At 42.2% G+C, this 23,361-nt stretch overlaps 2 protein-coding genes across 6 annotated transcripts in view; both read left to right on the forward strand.

Moving 5' to 3' along the window:
• Window positions 1–54: 54 nt before the first annotated feature.
• Window positions 55–23,361, forward strand: part of MPPE1 (metallophosphoesterase 1) — a 30,341-nt gene continuing 7,034 nt past the window's right edge. The window contains exons 1-4 of one of the 5 annotated variants that reach the window (XM_071456925.1): window positions 19,179–19,352; window positions 19,602–19,808; window positions 22,297–22,666; window positions 23,022–23,130. In XM_071456925.1, the coding sequence (XP_071313026.1) occupies window positions 22,398–22,666; window positions 23,022–23,130 (378 nt within the window). In that variant the 5' untranslated portion in view covers window positions 19,179–19,352; window positions 19,602–19,808; window positions 22,297–22,397. The other 4 variants (XM_071456942.1, XM_071456934.1, XM_071456916.1 and 1 more) reach the window with 4 other exon arrangements.
• Window positions 10,083–17,887, forward strand: LOC139605477 (centrosomal protein of 290 kDa-like). Its single transcript, XM_071456974.1, has 7 exons — window positions 10,083–10,253; window positions 11,604–11,743; window positions 12,370–12,450; window positions 14,298–14,388; window positions 15,078–15,252; window positions 16,153–16,250; window positions 17,542–17,887. Exons 1-7 carry the CDS (start codon window positions 10,221–10,223, stop codon window positions 17,668–17,670), a joined length of 747 nt encoding a protein of 248 aa, XP_071313075.1. The 5' UTR covers window positions 10,083–10,220; the 3' UTR covers window positions 17,671–17,887.

Raw genomic sequence — 23,361 nt, forward strand, 5'->3', positions numbered from 1 at the left:
GGGGGGCGCGGGGGGCCCGGCTCCCCGCCCAGGAGCGCCCGCCGGGGAGGATGCCCTGGGCGCTCACACCGCCCGGCGCTGTCACTGCGCGCCCCGGCCGCGCCCCGCCCAGCGCAGCAGCGGGGCGGAGAGAGGCGGCCGCCGCGGTCAATGGGGAAGGCGGGCTGGGCGCTGGGCGCTGACTTTAGGTGAGCCCCGGGGGCGGAGGAGCGCCGGGAGAGGCGGGGGTACCGCGGAGAGCAGCGCCGGGGCCGAGCCGAGAGGGCGGGATGCGGAGGGCAGGGTGCGCAGGGGGGATGCGGAGGGCAGGGTGCGGGGTACGGGATACGGGATGCGGAGGGCAGGCTGCGCCGCCATCGCCGTGGCCGTGGCCCGGCCGCCCCTCCTGACATGGCGCCGGGACCGCCAGGCTGGGGCTGGGGCGCTCCTGTTTCCCCCGGGAGAAGGAGGAGCAGCCGCGCTGCCAGGCCGAGCGACCCCTCGGGGCTCCGCTGTCCCCGTGTCCCCAGAGCCATCCCGCGGAACGAGGGCCCCGCTGTCGGGGCAGGGGGGGGGAAAGCTGGCCAGGGCTGGCATTGGCCATCTCCAATGGGGAAGGAAAGGGGAAAAGTGTGGGAAAAGAGGCCTCGGGAGTTCAGCGTGTTAGTGCTTGGGTGTTCAAGTGTGTGGTAAGAAATACATGGCCCTTTCTATTTTCCCCTTGTCTTCGTGTGTCATTTTGAATTTATCAAGGATGAGGAGAATTCAGAGCCCGCTGTTCCAGAATCCGTGTAAGCCAAATTGCCATGCCGTCAGAGCAGGGAACAGAGCTGAGCGATTCTGGATCCGCCTCTTAGAAGGAGGACAGCCCAGGATGAGTGCGTGCTTATGCAATAGAGCAGCCAGACTGTTGTGCTTAAAACACCGAGTGTTGGGAACACACACTTTATCTGTCAGAGTGAGGCTTTTCCAAATGACTTGTTCTGATGCACACTTGGCATTGAATGGGAAAAAAGAGAGCCCAGGGACAGAGTCCATCAGCGTAGCTTTTTGAAAGAGGCATTAGGTACATAGAGTGTATGAAATTTGTTATTGTCTTTCAGCACCTGCTTTGTGGTTGAGAGTTTCATTTTCAGGGCTAGAATAGAGATGCTTTAGTAGCAAAAATTTGCATGTGAAAATTGCATAACACCACCATTTACTATCTCTGAGCACAGAATTAATTTCCTAGAGACTAGGCCAAATTAAATTGACGTGGGTATTCTACTTAATGTAACAGACCCTAAATCTAGATCTATTTTCTTTTGTTGTTTATTTTGTAGGACACAGATGACTTTGGGATAAGAGGGACACTCTTGCCTAGGTAGTTCACAAAAATAACAGACACTTTTTAAAATTAAAGACTTGGACCTTTTTCTTCTAAAGCAAGGGACTGAACTTTGTGGATTGTAGCACAGGAATTCAACTTCATTCTTTAAATTTCTAAGCTGCACCCTGGCAGTGGATGCCACAAAGACAGCAAGGCTGTCAGTCTACTTAATGAACTATTTTTTAGTCCCCTTTTTTGAATCATAAAAAAAGAAAAAAAACAACTCTAACAAACTCTGAGAAGGTGAATTAACAAAGTGTAAAATTATGGTTGAATAATGAAATTATGAAATTTTCTTGAATAAATCCTCACCAAATGCTTGTCAATTTTTCTGCTGACTGTTTTAAGTGACTTGTTTCCTCCAAATGCATATTTATTTTGTTCTTATGTTAGATTAGTTTCCATAAGTGCAATAATCCTACAAACATGCAGTGTAATTTGGACTAGTATAGAACAGAATTGATCTGGATCCTTCTTTAATCTGAGTTTCCTCTAGGTTCTGGAAATCTGTGCTTTTTACTGCTGTCATAACATGAGGTATCTTCAGGACCTTCCCTAGAAAGTTTCTGTGTAGGGCCAGATGGGTAAATGTATTTCCTGGTGAGATTTGTGGACTGCTGAGATGTGGTATAGACAGCTTTAACTTTGGTGAAAAAGAAAATGTATAGTCAATCTTTGCATTCTAGGAAGCAACTCAGACCATGATAGAAGTGTTTTCTGTGTTTTACCTTGAACTACAAAGTTTTAGTTACTGAATTTACGAACAGTAAAAGTCTATACCTATTGCTGAAACAGGCTAGATCCTCTTCTGATGTAGCGCAGATGGTTTCTTCCCATATGCCTCAATACCTGGAGATTTGTTGTTATTAGGCTGCCGCAGGGGCATTTGGAAAGTTGTTTAAGGCATGTTTTAAAAGCAGGCAGTGTGAATTACAATGCAGTAGGCAGGATACACAAGTAACCCCACTGAAGGTATCTACAGGAAGTTACACACAACATCACAGAGAAGTACTGTTACAAAGAGGGGGAGCTGTTCTCCTCAATATTTTTCTTAGCAGGAGTATGTCCTCTTTCTAAGTGATGTCTGGAAAATAAGCATTTGAACGGGAGAATTTCCCCAGCCTTCTCTTCATTCTGGTGGTAGAATAGTAATAATAGGGTAACCAGAGACTGAACTTGAGAGGCCAAAATGTCTGAATGAGACCTCATTTTTTACAGATTCACTGCAGCTATGTGACTTGTGCAGGTAGATTTAAAACAGAACTAGAAGGCCAGTAAAGAATACTTACAAAATCAGTAACTGCAGCTAGTATTTTAAGACCTTCCAAAATACTTTGCAAAAAAATACAGCTGTCTATAAGGCCTTTAAATGGTAATATTTCCCTTTATCATTCTCCTAGTCCATGATTTTTTCAAACGTTCCTTAGCCTAGACCTGCCCAGGCAGTGTGAGCTTCCTCATGTGAGCTGCTGGCTGATTTTGACTATCCATTCACCTCCGAGCTGGTTGAGGCTGCTCTCTGCCTTGCTGGATCAGACTTTTGGCTCATCTTTCATAACTGCCAAGGTCTTTCATAACCTCTGATCTTTCATAACCCCAAACACTAGCCAGTTCCTCTCACATGCCTTTCGTAACCTACACACACGCCACGTGTTTAATCTCGTCCACTTGGAATGGGCCCATCCTGATGAACCTGAAATACAAGTGTTTCTTGGGTGTTTTGTCTGCCTCAATCCTCCTGAGCCCCAGGCAGATTTGTGTGGATGTCAGACTTCCTTCCCTGAGACAATGAATGCTCAGTGGAGGGGAAAACCTCTTCTCTCTGACCTCAGAGGAGAGAAGGGAGCCTAGTCACGGATTTCCTTCTCTCCCGGGGTGTGAAGCCCTAATTGACTTAGGTGTGGCTCAGCTGGGGGTGGCAGTCTCCTTCCCTTCCGGCCCTAAGCTGCTCTGTGTGCCACACAGGGGTCCCCACCGCGCTCTGCTCGGAGCAAAACCCAGGGTCACTCGGGAGGCGGGGGGGGGGGGGGAAGCTGCCGCAGCTGGAATTGGTTTAATTCTGCCTCAGCAGACAGCTTGCCATTCTCTACTCTGACAGTAATTGCAGGCTGCAGTGATGTAATAAAAAAGGTTGTAGTTTCGCAGAGAGAGGGTGACCTCGCTACCTGGCTGTCCACGTGGAATCCTCAGATGCCTTCCAGTGCGGATCTTTGTCACTTCACAGGTTTGATGGATCTTTGTCACTTCATGGGTTTGATGGATGATCTCCTAACAGGGAATAAAATGGGAGGACAAGTGTATAAAGGCTTTAATAGAAACAGAGGGGTGAAAAAAATGAAAAAGGAAGAAATCTTTTGCAATTATTAGCCTGAGTGAGAAAGAGTTTCCTCAGTGTGACAGCCAGAGGCTCGCTGCACTGTTATTAAAGTGCACTTCAGTGGGAATCCGTGCAGATGGCTTTTTTACCCAGCATAGGATTACATTGGATTAGTCATATAAAATTGTTGTTTACCATCTCTAGTCCTTTTCCCCAGAGGTTTTATCAGGAACCTCGCAAAGCATGTAGTTTGAGCCTGCTTTTACGTGGTAACCCAGCCGAGCAGCTTTTTGTTTGTGCAAACTGCTACAATATTGCAGTTTAATGTAAACCTAATGTTGCAATGGGAGATTTTATACCTGATGAAAGAGGCTGTTTGGCCCAGATTTTCCTATTGCCTACAAGAAGGGAAGTTAGATCACAAGGAAATGCTCTTTCTTCTTGCTGAACTCCCCAGAAGAGCTGTGCTGATCCCACTTTTGCTTCATCAGAGACACTCAGGAATTCCTAACACTGGCACTGTTTTTCATAATGCTCGCTAATGAGTTATTTATGGCATAGTGCTTGATTAATGCACTGTTCTGAGTGGTGTATGAGATATTTCTTGTGCTCCCTTTCTATCACACAGAGCCATAATCTGACCATCTTTCTTCTTTATGTCCAGAAGGCTCAGGGATCACTGCTTAGACACAGTTCACATTTTCCTTCCTGCCATCAACTAAGAAACTGTCTTAAACATACAGTGCAAGGCTCTCCCTTTAGATCTACCCTGGGGGTAGGTTATAACAAGGACATTTTTTGTCACTTCAAGGTCTGACAGATAGCTCTACTGGTAAAATGACATCTTTCAGTTTTTTTTTTTTCTGGAGTTTTCAGACTGGCTCTGTCATCCTGGGAAATTTTCTCTTCCAGGAGGTATGGCTGCAAGAACTTTCCTGAGGTGTGAGTGCCTTTGATTCTACAGTGAGAGATGTTTTTCTTCTCTGTAGGGGGTTCTCTGACAAGGTAATACAGTCCCAAGCTGTTACTCTTTTTCCTAGACCACATTTGTGGGTATATAATAAAAAGGTATTTTTCCCTGGCCTTGAAGGGAGAAGAGCAGACTGCCATATGCATGCTGGTATTGTATTTTGATCCACTGAAAACACTGAACATTATCCACTGAAAACAATCTAGTATTATAACTTGATGTTCCTGTCACTGAAGGTGATACAGAACTTCTGTCAGTGTGCTGTGACAGGGATGCCTGTAGCTTAATTTGGTTTAATAAATATTGCCTCTGGTTTTGTCAGCTTTAAGATTAAATTGACTTTCTTATACATTATGAGAAAGTATTTTATTTTCCAGTTCTGCAAATGATCACCTTTAATCCAGTCATGTCTTGGTGCTTTTTCTCTTGATATGCAGAAAATGTTCATGAACTGAACTCTGAATTTTTGCTTTTAGCCAAAGTGGTTGTTCCGAGGCTTGGGAAAGCCAGACTGCTTCTCCCTGTTTCAGGATAGGTTCCTGAACACAAATGGGGTTATTACTCTGTGACCAAAGATCTGAACAAGATGGGGAAAGGGCCTTTTTTCCATGTTGGCCATTATGTTCAAGGCTGTTCCATGATTTTTCAACTGGCATTTGGGTGTGAGACTGGCAGCCCTGATTGTGCCACAGAACACACCAGGCAGAAAAATCATGTTTGCCATCTTCCAGCCTGAAAGGGACTCAGGAAGAAGTCACTGCTGACACAGTGGGTGGATGGAATAAAAGAGATTCATTTGGGGCAGGTGAAATTTGTACATGATTTACAAAGGCATGAAGATTTTCATAGGAAAGTTTTCATTCCTGGAAAATCAGATGAGGATGGTAGATCTCCCTGGGGGCTGAAAGGACACATATTCACCTTTAATCCATGTAGAAAAAGGCTACACTTGGGAGTTACTGTAGGGTTGCATCATATTGTAGGGTTGTATAATTCCATGCTTATATGTTTTCTGGCAAATCAATGATTTTGGTGCACGTGGAGGTGAAAAAGGATGAAATGGGTCACATTCTTGCTGTCTGGCAGCAAGTAGGAGACTCAGCACCACTGCAATCAATGACATTTTCATTTATGTAAGCCAGCATGAAATGTGTCTTTGTTCATACCAAAATACATTAAAACAAAAATGAAAGGAAAAAAGATTGTGTTCAACAAATGAGCTGAACAATAGTGTAAGGAAATGTTTCTGCTATCATTGTTTACAGTGGAAAGTATCTTAGTGGCACTTCACACATTCACTGCCACTGAGAAGTTTTTTAAAATAATGTATTGCTAGGATCTTTGGAAAATGAACATATTTCCTAATCAAGTGCGCATCTGTCTTTTATAATTTGTATAAGCAATGGCGTATTTTGTACACACATAGGCTAATAGTAGCTTTTTGATTTTCAAAATCTTATGTCCAGTGCTACACACTTTAGGCCAATTTTACAAATTGATGGAGTATCTTTAATTTGGAAGAATGGATGCTCGTTTTGAAGTGGAGCCTCCCAAAATCAATGGTGATTTTGAAGATGTTTGATCATAATGTGCATCATTAAACCAACAAGAACTTCAGCTGTAGCTTTTCCCAAGAGTTGCAAGATATAAGTAGGGGTTTTTTGGTGTCATTTGGATGGATCAATGCTTGTTTGACAGAATCTGCATCTTTCAAACTCCTGCATAGTTGAGAAACCTGGCTGTTGTCTGCTTCCTCTGTCTGTCATCAATTCCCCTGCCAGGCATGGAAAACTGGGAAAGAAGGGGGCTGCATGGCTCGCCTTCTAGGTCAGAAATCAGGAATTCTTGTTTCCCTTTTACCTCTGTTGGTCTATTTCCCAACTTTTTTGTGTACTACTGGTAACAGTTTCTGAGTTTTGAAAACACTTGGGTCTTAAAGACTGTGCACAGCTGCATTGTCAAATCCTGGGTAAGCAGGAGAGCAGCAGTGTGCTCAGAACTGGTTGTTGTGTTGCTGGAAGAGGTGGAGAAACTGGGCCTGCAGGTTTCACACTTAAGAGTCACAGAATGGGTCAGGTTGGAAGGGATCACAGGGGGTCACCTGCTCCAACCTCCCTACTCAACCAGGGTCATACCAGAGCACGTCGCACAGGATTGTGTCCAGATGGTTCTCAAATATCTCCTGTGAGGGAAACTCCACATCTCTCTGGGATTCCACTGTGCTAATCTCTCTCCATTGCACTCTTACATTCAGCTTCTCTTTGTCACTGGAAAAATTATTTCTGAAGTATTTTTACAAAGTTTTGCAAAAAATCAGAATCTATTATATCAGAGTGTGTTTTCTAAATCAATAACATAGATTCATTGAAATGGTGGCCTGGAAGGGACCTTTTGTCTACTTGCTCTATGCCACTGTGCTGTGCATATTAGGTGTACCTGTATTCAAAGTCATGCCTGATCATTCTATGATGTGTTTATTATAATATATAGTGAGGAAGAACTATGTGTGTTTTTCTTTTTGATATCAAGACATTTTCCCTCTCATCCAGTTGAAGGGATGAGAGATGTCTACTCTGTTAGACAGTTACTTTATTTGTGCTCATTCTCCTCTGGAAGACACAGGAAACAATTACTACTGTCCTTTACAATAACCAAAGTCAGTTAAAATGATTCTGATTTTAACACGTCCTGATATGCTGTATTTTCTTCTGTGTGTAGTTTTTATTCCTGTTTTACAGTCTCCTCATCTGAGACATTGTTTCTGTTGGATAAACCAGAATAAAACTGCGTAAGTGCATCTCAGTGTACTGCAGCTTCATCTGAAAATGAGATTTCCCTTTCCCTACAGCACCATGGCATTGCTGGCTGCTACTATCCCTCCCAAGTTTTTTTTCTCCTTGCTGCTACTGTAGCTAGTTACATCCAGCTGTCCTTTGACCAAGAAGTGACCTTGTGGTTTCCACAGCATGAACTGTCCATTGCTAGTTCATTCCATGCCAGTTGCTGATTGAAGTAGCAATTTTGATGCCAGGCAATTGAAGTCAAGGTGATTTGTCACAGGCTCCAGCAGTTAGCAGTGTTGGGTGGCTGATTCTATGGAACTAATGCAGAAGTCTTCCCAGGCAGGATTCCTGGCAGCAGGTAACACCACGGGAAGTCCTTGCCTCACATGGACTCTCAGGTTGCTGACAGCCTCAGAGCTGGGATCTTGTGAACATTCAGCTCAGCACAGCAAAGCCTGAGCTGAATATAGACAAGGATTTCACCTTTCACTGTGACCCCTGTGTGAAGTTCAACAAGTTGACTGGATGGGTGACTGGGCTGGGAGTGGAGAAGGAGAGATGCCAGGCTGTGCCCTGGAGCCAGAGGTGTGTAACACTTCCCTCAATCTGATTACAGTTCCAGTTCCTGCTTGCAGCCCAACCTGACCTGTCTCCTGCCACATTTCCAGTGAACTGTTGGCTCACAGGCAGGCAGTGATGAGCTCCTCATGCCCACACCCTCTTCCCAGGCACAGCAGGCTGAGCAAGATGGGGCTCTTCAGGCCTCACAGCAAGCTGCCAGTATCCAGGGGGCCTACAGGGGAACCAGAGAGGGACTCTGTCAGGAACAGTAGTGACAGGACAAGGAGTAATGAGTACAAATGGAAAGGGGAAATTTAGGCTGGGTATTAGGAAGAAGTTCTTTACTGAGGGTGGCGAGGCATTGGAACAGGTTATCCAGGGAGGTTGTGGGTACCCCAGCCCTGGCCAGTGTTCAAGGTCAGGTTGGATATGGCTCTGGTGGGAGGTACCCCTGCACAGGGCAGCAGGTTTGGGACTAGATGATCTACAAAGGTCCTTTCCAACCCTTAGCGTTCTATGATTTTGTGATTGGTTCTATGCAAAATTTGCCAGGCACTGCAATCAGGTAGGCTACGTGGTCAAGATGGAGGAGCAGGTGGCATCTGGCAACCTTTAACACAAGAAAAAAAAAAGAAAAAAGAAGAAGGAAAAAAGGAAATGTGATGTGCTTTAAGAAATGAGTGAGGCAAGATTTTGTACAAAGACAGGAGATGCAGAGAACAAGAGAAGAGCCAGATTTGAGACCTGGCGAATGAGAGAGGAACAGGAAAGGTTTTAAACTGCCACTGACAAAGGCTTGGAAGACCAGCAGGCAATAATCACTGCTTTGGGTCAGTCTTGCTGTGATAGCTGCTCTTCCTGTGGCTGGTGAGTGCATGCTGTTGGTATGGTGTCTGTAAGGTGCAGTCCTGAGGGTGGAATGCTTTTGTCCTGCCTGCGTGCCCTGCAGCTTGATCTGCCAAAAAACCCCAGAAAAATAAAAAAAACCCAAATCACAGAATCACAGACTGGGTTAGGTTGGAAGGGTCCACCGTGGGTCATCTGCTCCAACCTCCCTGCTCAATCAGGGCCATCCCAGAGCACATGGACAGCATTGTGTCCAGATGGTTCTCAAATATCTCCTGTGAGGGAGACTCCATATCTCTCTGGGTAACGTGTTCCAGTCTGTGGTCACCCCACAGTAAAGGAGTTCCTCCTCATACCCTAGTGGAACTTCCTGCAGGTCAGTTGGTGCCCATTGCCTCTTGTCCTACTGCTTGGCACCACCGAGAAGAGCCTGGCTCCATCCTCTTGGACACCCTCTCTTTAGATATTTATACATAAAAGGGAAAGCCCAGCAAGAAGCAGCAGCAACAGCAAGCACCCCAGCACCGAGGACACAGTCCCTGCTCCCCGGGGGCAGCATCATTTCCAGGCACGCTGCTATCTCCTGCCGGGGGGATGTCATGGGACCCGTTGTGATGGGGGGAGATGCAGAACCTGCTTTTGCAAATATCCCTCATTTGGCATGTGTTGGTGTATCCCTGCCATCTGCGGCCGGCAGAGTTCTCGGTATCCCCCGGTCGGTGCCTGTCCGCCACAGAAAGTCACAGAACCTGCTGAGATGGAAGTGACCCAGCAGGATCATCGAGCCCAGCTCCGGGACCTGCGCAGGCCACCCTGAGACAGACACGCACCAACTGAACCCGCGAATAACACAAATGACAACTGGAAAGGGACGGGGTTGTTTCCCCGGGGCCGGAGCAGGCCCGGCCGCCCCGGGCTAGGCAAGAGCTCCGCTCCGCGCCCGGCCCGCAGCGACGGCGGCAGCAGCGGACCCGCACCGCGCACGGGCGCTCGGCTCTGACGTCCCGCCCATCCCGGCCTATCCCGGGCCCGTCCCGGCCTCTCCTGGGGCTCACCCCGCCCATCCCGGCCTATCCCGGGCCCGTCCCGCCTATCCTGGGGCTCATCCCGCCCATCCCCGCCTATCCCGGGGCCGTCCCGGCCTATCCTGGGGCCCGTCCTGCCTATCCCGGCCTATCCCGGGGCCCGTCCCGCCTATCCCGGGGCCCGTCCCGCCCATCCCCGCCTATCCCGAGGCCGTCCCGGCCTATCCTGGGGCTCATCCCGCCCATCCCGGCCTACCCCGGCGTCCTATCCCGGCCTATCCCGGGCCCGTTCCGGCCTATCCTGGGGCTCATCCCGGCCTACCCCGGCGTCCTATCCCGGTCTATCCCGCCCGCTGCCCCGACGCTCGTCATGGCCGTGCCCGTCGTACACAGGTGCCTCCAAGTGAGTGCGGCCCCTGCTCCCGGGAGCCCGGCCCGGGAGGGCGCCGGAGGCTCGGCTGGCCCGGGTTTGCCCTCGGCGCCGAGCTCAGGCTGAGAACGCAGCGCGGGGCTCGGCGCTGGCCCAGGGCGTCGGGTGTACTCAGTACCCTGTAGGATAAGGCATTACACTGATATGTGTTTGTGTTTATATAAATAATAGTTTTGTATATGTACATACATATATAAATATATACACACACATGCACACACATAAATGCTATATATATGCATACCCTGTACTTATATATATATTATATAACTATAAATACAGTTATATGTATTATATATGTATAATAGATTGCCTTATATATAGCTTTATATATCATGTATACCACATATATATATTATATATACAGTAATTAATAAATATAAATGCTATATATATGCATACCCTATAGTTATATATATTATATATATAACTATAAATACATAGTTATATGTATTATATATATGTATATTAGATTGCCTTATATATAGCTTTATGTATTATATATACACACATACACACATGCACACACATAAATGCTATATATCTATATGGATACCCTATAGTTATATATATTATATATATAACTATATATACAGTTATATATATTATATATATATAACTATAAATACAGTTATATGTATTACATATGTATAATATATTGCCTTATATATAGCTTTATGTGTTATATATACTATATTTACACACATTAATTTTATATATGTTTATATATGTATATGTAAATAAATACGTATATATATTAATATATATACATATAATTATATATACAAAATGCATATAGCTATATATTGCCTCATATTACTATAATATAATATATATTTATAATATACATATAATATATATGAGACTATATACTGCTGGGCAAGGTCCAGCAGACATGCATGCAAGATGTTCAGCCAGTGCGACTGTCTTTTTGTCTCTGGTGAGGTTAAATCAAAAATAAACACTACCTTGCAGAGCTGGTATTGATAGTTTAGGAATATAACTTGGGTGCTTTGTCCCTGTGTGATTAATTTTAAATGCAAAACCAGTTCCCAACATTCCTTAATGAATTAATGACTTATGAAGTTCTATTAGACACCTTTAATAGATACCTCTTAAAGGAGATTTGTTGCAGTCAAATGTTCATAAAATTTGAAGCCAGTTGTTTTTCCCGCCATTTTCCTTTTAGATGCTTCTATGGTTTTGGAAAAATGTAGTAAAGTATTTGGGAGAGGGTTTTAATTTGAAGCGTTATCAGCTTAATTAACATTTGATTTGAAAGTGTTCCTTGATTTTTTGTTTTTCAATTCTCTTCCTTTTCAGCTCACTGATGAAAATGAGCAGTTAGTCAAGAAGGTGAAAAAACTACACATAAAAAATAAGGAGTTAGAAAGGAATCTGGGTCAGATCCAGGAACAACTGTATCTGCAGCAGTTAATGCATGTCTGTGGCACAAGCAGAGAGTAAGACTTGTCAAACGTTTCTCTTTTGCATCAAAAGAAGTGCAGCATTTCAGGACTTCTGTTTGCATGTCCTTAAGATGAGCTAGGCATTATCTGCTCTGAGTATGTTGAGGAGTCATCTGTGAACAGGATGGTGGGGTGGAAAATGCTGGGGCCCTGTAGAGGAACAAAGGACATCTGGGGCATCTTGTACAAAATTTATTGTAGTGAAAGAAACAGTTGTCATATCAAAAAGTAATACTCCTGCTTAGCCAGTACACTCTCTCTGTCAAACTACAGAGGCTTTTACACTTTTTCCCACCAAAAAGTAGTAAAGATAAAGATAAATTGATAAAAGTGGTAAGATAAAGATAAATTGAGTAGCATCCATGCTGTTTAAAAGATTTAAAACCTAAAGATCTGAAAAAATATAGGGCTAATGGTTTGGAGAGTATCCTGCCAGGATTTACACACTGGTTCACAAAAATCTTCCAAGGCTTCAGTTTTGGTGTGTTTGTGAACTGCCTGGAAACCTTTACCATAAAATTAAACTGAAAAGTAACTTGACCTTTTTCAGTTGCTTTGTTTAATTAAATTAAATTGGTGAAATATGATTTTATGAAGCTGTTGTGTTTGTTTCAATTAAGTGTTCAGGTTCAAACAGAAACCCATTTATGCCATAAGGGTGGAGACAGGAAGGACCTGGTTCTAGAGAGTGACAGTGTCAGGTGAGTTCTTGGAAGCTGCTCCTTCACAGAATTATTCTTTGTAGTGGAGAAAATGTTCATGGTTAAGTCAGTTGGTTTTTTTTAAGCTGTTATGCAAGTGGCTTTCAGCCTTTGAAACCATGGGAAATCATTCACATTTTAAAAATAATTACAAAATCTTGGGTTAAACTTGAAAATAGCACCAAGCAAAGAGCAAACTGGATTTCTTCCTCAAGTAATTCATTGAGAAAAAGTCAATGAGCTAGGACCCTCCTTCATGTGTCTGTGTGCACACATATGATCTTTTTTTAAGATTTTTCAACCTAGAATTTTGTGGTTTCACTTCTATTTTGTGGAACCTTTCTCAGCTCATTTTATATTGCTCACTGTTTTGTGCATATAAAATGTATAGGCTGGTTTTGAAATAAGCTAGAGAAGCAGTTCTACTTTTCAGTCTAATAATTTTAGAGTTGAGCCACTACTTACTGTAGTTTGCCAGTAAGTGATAGAATTAAACTCTTGCAACTGCTTTTCTGCTGCAAAAGCTACAATTTGGTCTTTAAGAAAAAATATACTGGAACATTTTAACAACTAGGCAAGCTATGTAAAACATTGCTCCATCCCTCTATGACTTGATTGTTAAATTGTAAAATTCTAGGCTGCTCACCCCTTCAAAGGCTGCTTTTTGTCCACTTACATAAATGTGGATCTTACACAGATCTCTGCTGCTCTTTGGCCAAGTGCCCTGATTTTAGTGTTTTTAGGTGGCTGTAGAAGACCCACTTTCTTTTTTTTTTTTTAATATGTTTACAGTGTGCCAGGTTCTCTTTGCAAGCTGTGTAGTTACATAGGAAGGCTGGGTGACTGGCTCTTGGCTCAAACTGAGTTCCTGGTTAGGTGCTCATGTAGAAGAAGTCCAAATTAGTCTTTGAATTGAGTGCTGTACCTGCCTTGTGCTACATTGCACGTAGATAACCCAACCTAGCTTTTTTTCCTAGCATATGTTTGTGTGTTCTTTCACAAAGCTGTGCTGTGCTACAGTATTGCTCATCCTGCTTGTGGTGTGCAGTCATGACTTATTATGAATGGCAGCTCTTACTGTAATTCCTAAAAAAAATAGGAAAAATGTCTGCTCATGTCCATCAGCTAAATTGTGGGCCTTGTGTATGTTGGCTATGAAATATGGTAGGAAATTAGTACAGCAGAACACGATGCAAAATAACATCAGAGGGAAAGCTAATAACCCTAATCTGTTTATTTGACATTTATTTTACCCACTCACTTTCACATAGATTTCATTCACTCATATCCTCACACCCACACACTTGGAAGCAATGAGATGTTTTGTGCAACACAGAGAGCTGGGAGCTGCCTCATGTGTCCTCATCATGGGTTCTTGATTGGTGCTGGAAAAACTTTTTAAAATCCTTTAGGAGTATCCTTTTGCTATTCCTGTTGTGCTAATGGGGAGAGGAATGCTGTATGTGACAGGGGCAAAGTCACTGCCAGCCTCCTGTTGCTGCTGTCTTCCCTCAAAGAGTGATTTGCACTGAGGTTTAATCAGAGTGTGGCCATGTGCGCTGGTCAAAAACAATGGGATCCTCAGTCTAGCTGAGTAAAAAGGGTTCTTTGCCATCCCTACAGACCATTCTTTTAACTTGCTTTGCTGTTATTTTCTGGTGCTTTCTCTTTCTGTGTTGACAGTCACATTTCATTCACTGCCATCTTGAATATTTCTGTTAGGAGTCTCTGCAGCACAGCTACAGGTCAAGTGATCTCTGTGGGGCATATCTAATACTTTTACCATAAATGATGCCACATTTTGTTGTCTTTCATGTTTTACAGCAGTTTATGCATTTCTGTTTTAGACTACTTCAGATGTATAATGAGCTACAGAAGCGTTATGTTAAAGAAACCAAAACAAACAAGGAGCAAAGTGAAGCCATTAAAAATCTCACTGTAAGTAGAATTTGTTGGAGCTGGTATCAAACAGCCAAACATAGGCTTTTAGGGAGACTGAAAAGTAATTCTTACATTTGTGAAACGAGACCATGCTTTTCTTTTTATACTTAGTTTCCCATGACAGGGATACTGGAGGGTAGCCTGCAGTTCCCTTTAAAAGCAAACTCTGTCATTGGTGTGTCTGTAGCAGAAAGATGTCTCCCCTTCCCTTGGTTTTTTCTTTACTCATCCACCTACCCCTCCTTCCAATTGGATATGCACCTTATGACCTCTTTTGCACCAGCCCTGGTGTCTTTCTGCATGTGTCATGAGCTGATTTTTCTCAGAAGTTCAGCAGAAGGTAAACCAGATGAAGACAAAGAGTGTTCTTTTGGATAGCAAGGTCTGTGACCCTGCTGTGCTAAGAGTCTGGCATCATAACTGGAGTGAAGGTGGGGTTGTGTGATCAGGAGCAGTTCTAGAAGCTTCAAGAAGGTATTGCCTCTTCAGGCATGGATCGAGCATTGCAGCTCACCAGTCTAATTTCTTCATCTGTGCTTTGCTTTTTTTTCCTTTCAGACTCTTTGGGTGAATGCAGTTTTTAAACCAGCAATTGAAAGCTCTAGGTTTGCATTTGGGAAATGTTTCCAGTTGTATTCAGTTGAACTGTGCTTTTTCTATGCATTTAAAAAAGATTTTCTTGACAGATTAAAATTAATGAGCTAGAGCATAATCTTCAAGAGCAGAGGCAAAGAATTGAGCAACTGGAATGTAAAAAGGTTTCTTGGAAAACTAGTGCTGTTTCTAGAAAAAGAAGTCAAACCCCAGAGGGAGGAGTAGCTTCTCACAAGGACATTTCTGCAGAGAAGGAAGCCTGTTGCAGTAGGTATTTAGGTAATGGTACAGTTAATTCTGATGATGTTCCTTCCAGTATGCCCAGCAGAGAGAATGCATTTTATTTCTGATCGAGAAACAGCCACTCCAGGCTATTTCTTCTCCTTCAACCAGCAATATCTAAAATGTTTTTTTCATTTTTGAAAACTGGTTGTGTAAAAATGGCATTTTATAATCTAGGATTCCTCCTTGCATTTGTTTGTGATAAAATGTTTGCTGTTTTCTCTTTTTCTGAAACAGATCTGTTGTTGTAATCAGAGGTGGGAGTGCTGGCTGTATTTAGGGCTGGTATTTATTCTAGTAAGATGTATCTGTGCAGATCTCTTAGTAATAGTGTTTGCAGCACCAGCCTTTGGTTTTCAGACACTGAGTCACAGAATAACCTGGTTTTAGCCTTAAAACGTTGGACAAGCCTGGACAGTGCTGGTTTCAGTACGTTCTTCCTCTCATAAGTAAATCCAGAATTTAAGGTGTGATCCTCTTCCATTTCAAAGCAGAGAAAATAGATGGATGAGATCATATAGTGTAGGCATATTTTTCAGGAAATGTGTAGCAGCAAGGGGTGATGTGACCCTCTCATGAGCCAGAAAAAGATAATCAAAGCATGTGATGTGTGTTTTGTGGATTGTAAAATTATTTGTAAAATAATCCCACATCTAAGAATCTGGCAGATCCAGATTATCCAACTGGCAGATCCTGATATCTTTCACAGGGATATGCAGGGCCAGTTCTTAAGAACAAATCACTGTATGAAAAAGGTACTTAAGAAGCTGAACTATAATTTTCTAATATCACAAAAGGTAGGCAGCTCTTTAGCTGTAATATGATTCATATGAGGGGGAGGTTGACTGTAATGGTTGAACTCTACATTTTTTCATTTGAATATAGAGCTATTGTTGAAGGAGATTAAAAAGCTGAAGAAAGAAAATGGAAAGTTGTCTGCAGAAAAGAGAGCACTAAAAAATGAATTAGCTGGATTAGACAAGGTAATTTATTTTAAGACAAGCTTAACAGTAGGTGATTTTTGAAAAACTAAACTTTTCTGCCTGAGCTGAAACTTCTTTAGGCTGAACATATGTTGCTATCAAGTAGAATAGATAAAGAAACCAGTGTATGGCATTCTGAGAGAGATGGAAATGAGTGACTCCTTGAAACATTCATGTCCTGAAGGGCCACTCAGCTAAGGAAGACTATTTTCTCTTGAACTTAAGCATGTCAAAGTTATGCCTCTGACAGAACTCCAAGTTTAGGGAGGGCAGAGGCTTGGGATTTTTTGTTAGATCTATAGGTGTAAAAATTGAAAATGTGAACATTTGGTAATTCTCTAAGTTATGTAACAAGATGCTGAGCTCTTACCTAACTATAGAAGACTCAGTTTAATGTAGTGACATAAGGTTTTATTTTCAGCAGCAAATTGTTTAAGCTGATTTTTGTGTGTTCCTCAAGTCTTTTTGTTTTGTTGTTGTGGATTTTTAAAAAAAATAATCTCTTTTCTTACCTTGCAGTCCTTTCTCCCAAACTAAATAACATTATGGTATTAATTGCAGGGGTAACAGTAAGAGAGGGTGGTAGTTCATTGGATGTGTAACTTGCAGAACATTAAGCCAGGGTGAGTTCTAGATCCCTGTGTTTGGCAATCAGGGATAATGTGTGGCTGAGAGCTTCATCTTGCAAGAGACATACATAAACTTGAGGTTGTGGCTTTTTAGCAGTGGTCCTTTTTTAAGGTAGTTTTAAGTTGCTGTGTTACATGTATGTGGCTGTTCATTTAAAAATGCTGGAAGAATAGGGAGGAGAATGTCAAATATAGATGGTTACAGGTAGATACACTGTTATTTCGGTAGCTGGAACATTCAAGGATTGGTGAAAGGAAGTCTTGGGTGATTATACTCTTCTGTCCATGTGTTTCCCAACGATTTCTGACTTATAAAGAATCAGAATGTGACATTATTCCCTTGTCATATTGGACCATCATTTTGTAGCTGTCTGGTAAATCCATATTTTTTCCTTTTTAAAACTGATTTTTCCTATTACTAGTCTGTGTTCCAGCCTCTAACATAACTTGAACTCTGCTTGTGTGTTCAGGGCAGAAATTACTAAATTATTGCCTAAGGTTGTAGTTGATTGCTGTATCTCACCACAGCTGTGTTTGCATAACTCAGCCATACACTGGTAAAAACACAGAAAGTGTCTTGGAATAACTGAACTCCTGACTAGCTCTTACTGAGAATGTCTTTGAAAAAAGAGTTTAAGGTGAATATTTCTGGGTTTTTCTAGGATTTTTTTGAAGAGGTAGAAGATCTAAAACATGCTGTACAGGAATCTGTGAAACTCAACAATGAGTATGAAAAGTGCTTGAAACAAATCAGTGTAATGTATGGACTTCCTTTTACTGCACATTTGTAACTACTGGTTAATTTAATACCAGGTAGAGTTTCTATATATTTTTTTATAATTATTGCAACATTTAAACCTACCATTGCTTAAGTGGTACCATAGTTTGATAATACAGATTCAGTAATGTGATCTCATTATGACAAGTGCTTGGAAATGTTGTATTTTGTGACCTTGATTTTGTTTGTTTGTATATATATTTAAATAAACTGTGATCTGCATAACTTCAGCTAAGTTTCAAACCCATCTCTTTCACACTTGCAGAATATATTCTGGTCATGGGTGTGTATGGGAATAAAATGAAATTGTTGTATTTTTCAGAATTTCCCAATTTATCCTTTTCTGTAAGCTACATAAAATCAAAGTGTCTGTGTAGATTTGTCAGTCTGCGTGAATTTCAGCACTAAGGATATGCTAATGCAAACAGAAATTAATTATATCATTAAATTATTGCAGAGGGGTTTCTTAAAGGAAAAATGCTAAATCGCCGCTTGGAATTGTTCCTCAATCCCAATAATAAGTGAAAAATTGTGGATGAAGGAAGGATTTAGTGTTCAGAATTGGAAAGTGTATTCAGAGCATTTTGCATCATCAAAAGAAGAATTCCTCAGAAGCTCTTTTGATTCAAGAGCTCGAAGAACTCTGGTATTTGAAGAGCTGAAAAGGAAAGTGGGAATGCAGAAAGTCACAGTCCATGAGGCAGAAATGTCGTGTTGCTTCAGGGATGGTGAGCAGGGAATGAAAAGAGACAACTCCCAGTTACAGGTGTAGTTTGCAGAACCTTGGGAGATTTGAATCTCAGCCTGTTTGTAATGACATGCCACAAAAGTTTAACATAGTTACATTGCAAAACTATGTTTTTCTGAAAGGTGTAGATCTCTACCTTTGTGACATTGTGGTGGTAGAGTTAAGTGGAAAGTGCATAGGGTAGAAAGACTTAGCTTGCTAATAAACTAGTACAGCTTCTTTAGCTTCATAAAAATACATGGACACTCCTGAGGGATAGGACTAGGAGTAAGATTTCTTAAGACTCTGGTCCCACTTGGTTTGTTAGGAGAGTTTTGTGCAGTTGTAATTTAATAAAGAAATTTGCCTCAAAGCATGTGCAGTGTTCAGAGTTGCATATTCACCAAGTGGTAGGGTAAAGCTCCAGAACTCCTTGTGCCTGCTCTGGCTATAGACCACTGTGTTCCCTTGCTTCGTTCTTGGCTCATTGTAAATGAAAGCTGGATAATGTTCTGAACAAGAGATGGAAAAAGGAAACAAAAGAGGAGCAATGCAAATCTGTTGCCAGTAAACCTCATGGAAAAAAATAAGGAGCATAGCAAGTATAACAGAAAATTATGAGGGCAAAATGTTTGTAACATTCACTAATGAGTAAAATAAACGTGAATGCTGGAGAAGGAAGCAGTGCCAGTTACTGGAGTCTTTTTCCCCACAGTGTTGAGGTTTAAAGTTACACTTCCAGCATGGTTAAACTTTGGTCCCGTTGTTAAATGATTCAGTAATTGTCCTCGTCCATAGGCTGATTTTTAAAGGTCGTGCAGAACAAGAAACAGTGAGAAATCCTCCAGTCTTTTCTCATAACTAAAGTCTCCCAGCTCTGGTGGGGAAATCTGCTCTGATGAGAATAATGAGCCGTGTGCGGGGGAGCCGCAGCTCCACCCGGCAGCGGCTGTGCAGCCCCGGCGGGGGTCAGCTGGGATGGGATATATGGGATATATGGGATGGGATGGGATAGGATATATAGGATGGGATATGGGATGGGGGCAGCCGTGGGCTGGCAGGTGGCAGAGCGTGGTGGGCAGGGATTTCTCTCAGCCACTAGTAGGAGCTGTCTTTCAGCTCGATCTGCATCGCCGACTTTCTATGAGGTTGGGTTCGGTTTTTTTTTTTTTTTTTTCTTTTTTTATTTCCCTTTCCGCTTTTCCTTTCACTATCAGGAAGGCTGGCGGTGTAGGGTGCAGATGGGGGCACCTCTGGCAAGCTCCACATCTGCGGCACGACTCCCCAGCCAGTGACAATTAGCGGGAGGAGAAACGCGTGTGGAAGTGACCGGCTCGGGGGCACTGATGGTGTCTGTTGCCGCCTGAGACTTTTGAAAATGACACTTCTGCCTTGAAGATATTTTTATATTCTACTGATTGCAGGTTTGGTTTGTTGGTGTGGGCATCTATTTTTTTTTTTTAACTTGAAGATATCAGTTTGCTCTTGAAGCTGTGATTTTCATTTATTTATTTATTTATTTTCTGGATTTATTTTATGGCTAATGTAAGTTAAATAACCTACTGGCATTTTCTGTTCAAATTAATGCTGTTTTTGTTAGACGAGGAGACTGTCTCAGACTACCAAAGTCTACTTCCAGATAAGCACTACTTCCTACTTTGCAGGATAAAGCCTTACAAATTTGTGGATAATAACATTTTGTGGATAAGAATTTGCCTGTCTTTTTGTCCTTGTTGCTGTGCCAGTTAGCAGATACCTCTGCTTTGATCTTTCCTCTGTGTGAGATGTACAAGCAAGGTGTTGTTATTTTGTTTGCTAGTTAAAATGCAGGCAAGATGAGTATTAAGCAGGTTAATCAGTCTATATGTGTAGTTCCACATATTGTGGAATTGTGACATTTGGCCAATGGCTTTTTCCTGCTAAACCAAGTTTAGGTAGAACTGAATTCCATGCAATTAAGTATTAGTCATGCTACTGTTTGATAATGCATATTAGAAATGTTTCATGGTGCAGGCTAGTGGTTCTTTGTCTCAAGTACTTTGTAGTGCTGACATGGGAAGCTTGTGTTTGAGAATAAGTGGCTATTATCAAATAGGGGTTTTGGTTGGAAAAAATATAATAATCATGTGTCAGTATTCACTTTCCATGAGACATAAATCAAATGGGCTAGTTCATAGGACAGTGAAGCAATTCAACTTTGTTCTATGTTCTGCATATAACTAAGGCCAAGATATTAGAAACAATCCACAACAATTTTGTGTGGATTTGTAATTTTTTCCCAGTTTTCCTGATATGTGGAGTATAAATTTTCAAAGGTACCAAATATTTACAGCTGTAGTCAGATTTAGCTAATTCAGACTTGGTCTGCTAATCACTATGTTGAGTAATTGCTCACATCCTGGGTATTAGTCCTAAATTAGGATATTTTTCTAACGTAGAAAGCAAAATTGCAATCCTGTTGTTGGGTGGGGGATCACATTTTGTGGATTTCTCTGGAAGTTCTTCCTGAGCCTGTGAAGCAGCATCTCTATAGGTCCTCTGGAGTCCCTTTACTGTGACCATGCTGCAGAGTTTACCTTTAAAGAGCAAGGCTTTCAGACCTGCAGTGCTCTTCAGACTGACACCCTGAGAGGCTGGACCTGGAAACAGGGATTTCATTGGAGAGCAAGGGCTGGTGCCCCTGTACTCTCAGCTGGGATACTTTCTTGTGGGCACTTACCCTGAAAAACTGTTCCTGCCAAGGGCTTTGGAAGAAACAGAAAAAAACACTCCAGTTTCAAAAGGGGTCAATTCCCTGTTTAGGTTACAAGGTATCCAAGGCAGCAGAAAATAGTAAATACAGTGATCTCAATTTGGGCTCATTAACCGTTTCTCTACAGCTGCAGTGAAGTTTCATTTTTCTGAGGCTTAGATGTTTCTTGTTTTCCTCTTGCCAGAAATGAAGCAGCATTAGTGAATTACCTGTGTATCTGTGCCTGTGTTCCTGGAATCGTTCTGTAAACTTGTCCTGGGCTAGTGAATTGCCCTGGGTTCTTGGAGATTACAATGAACCATAGTAAAGGTGGTAATGCTATTGATTGGGTGTAGCCATGTTCTTCACTTGTGCCAGATGTCCTCTGGGAGTTGTTTAGCCCAGAGAAAAGGAGGCTGATGGGAGACTTTATTGCTCTCTACAAGTACTTGAAATTAGGCTGTAGCCAAGCGGGTGTTGGTCTCTTCTCCCAAATAAGTGATGGGACAAGTGGAAGTGGCCCCAAGTTTGCCAGTGGAGGTTTAAATTGGATACCAGGAAAAATTTCTTCGCTGAAAGGGTTGTTCTGTATTGGAACAGGCTGCCCAGGGAAGTGGAGGAGTCACAATCCCTGCAGGTATTTAAAAGATGTGTGGATGTGGCACCTAGGGACGTGGTTTAATGGTGGACTTGGCAGTGCTGTGTTAAGGCTTGGACTCAGTCTTGGGGTTCTTTTCCAACCTCACTGATTCTATATGGATCCTAACAGTTTTTTTTTCCTTTGTTGCAGCTGCTGTTCAAGCTAAGCTCTGTCTTTACCCACATTTGACCCCCACTCATAGTGTTTTCACTGTGAAGTTCTTGAAAAAGCATCATGCACCCAAGATCCTGGCTGGCTGTAATCTGCTTTCCTTGTGGGCACTGGTGGGAGTGAGTGCAGTTCTGTGCTCAGCTGGCCTCTGTGTGCCTGGAGGAGAACTTCATTCCTTAGGTCAATTACATATTCTCAAGCCTTTCAGGGTGACAAGAAGCTAACACTGTAGGCCTTACATTGTAGTTTTCCATAGGGAATGCAGACTCAATGAATATTTTATTTTGCCTCAAAGCATGTGCAGTGTTCAGAGTTGCATATTCACCAAGTGATAGGGTAAAGCTATTTTTATTTTGTATTTTCTCCACAGGGATTTTGTGCTGACAAAAAGCCCAATGTGATCCTTTGAGTATCCCAAGCTGTTTTCATCTGAGAGGAGAACTTGAGCCATTGTCTTATGCTGGTACTGCAATGCTGAGTTCTAGCTCAACTGCTGTGAAGAATCTCCCTCTGAAGAGGAGGCTCTGTTTTCTGCTGAAACTTGTGTGCTTTGTCAGCTCAGTGTTAATATTTTGTGAATTTTTAATTTACTATGTGGTGATATTTCAATGCCGATGGCCAAATGTGAAAGGTGGAGCTCACATGGCTGAAAAAGAAACTTCAGTCCTAAAGGCCATCATTTTAGCTGATACACACCTGCTTGGTGAAATCAAAGGACATTGGTTGGATAAGCTAAGAAGGTAATTATTAATTTTTTTAAATAATCTCTAGCCAGTTTTTGAGTTTTTAATAGTAGCTAATGGGACAATAATTCACTGTTCTATTAAACAGCAATTCATTAGAGCTGTAATGAAAAAATAAACAAGCTGGTGTTACTTCTTGCATGTCTTGGTCCTGATTGTATCATGGTGGAATTACCCACCTACTATCCTTACACCTGATTTCTAAGTATTTAATTTGGATTTCATAATATATTTTCATATTTTAGTGTGCAAGAGTAGGTTTCCCATTCCTATCACCAGGATGTGTCTCTATATTCAGAGCTGAGGATCCAGAGGCAAGGCAGTGATAACTGGTTCTGTGTTTTCCTTTCAGAGAATGGCAAATGGAGAGATCTTTTCAAACTGCCTTATGGTTACTGCAGCCAGATATTGTTTTTATTCTGGGAGATGTTTTTGATGAAGGAAAATGGAGCTCACCTCAGGTATGACATCATCAGCTGTCTTGTTTCAAAAAATGAGGATTTCTTGAAGGAAATGGAAGCAGATTAGGTATGCAAAGCTTTGTTTAATGCTGCTACAGTTGTCCTGTTGGTAGTAGTTTCTAGCTTTTCACATAGGAGTTGAAATGTTGTGATTCTCCTGCATTTTTGGAAGTACCTTGACAGTTTTATGCCTCCTATAAAACTTATAAAAGACAAACATCTGAGTTTGTG

This window comes from Agelaius tricolor, unplaced genomic scaffold (genome assembly GCF_023055355.1).
Source record: "Agelaius tricolor isolate 1412-34295 unplaced genomic scaffold, bAgeTri1.0.p SCAF_2, whole genome shotgun sequence".
Lineage (NCBI taxonomy): Eukaryota > Metazoa > Chordata > Aves > Passeriformes > Icteridae > Agelaius > Agelaius tricolor.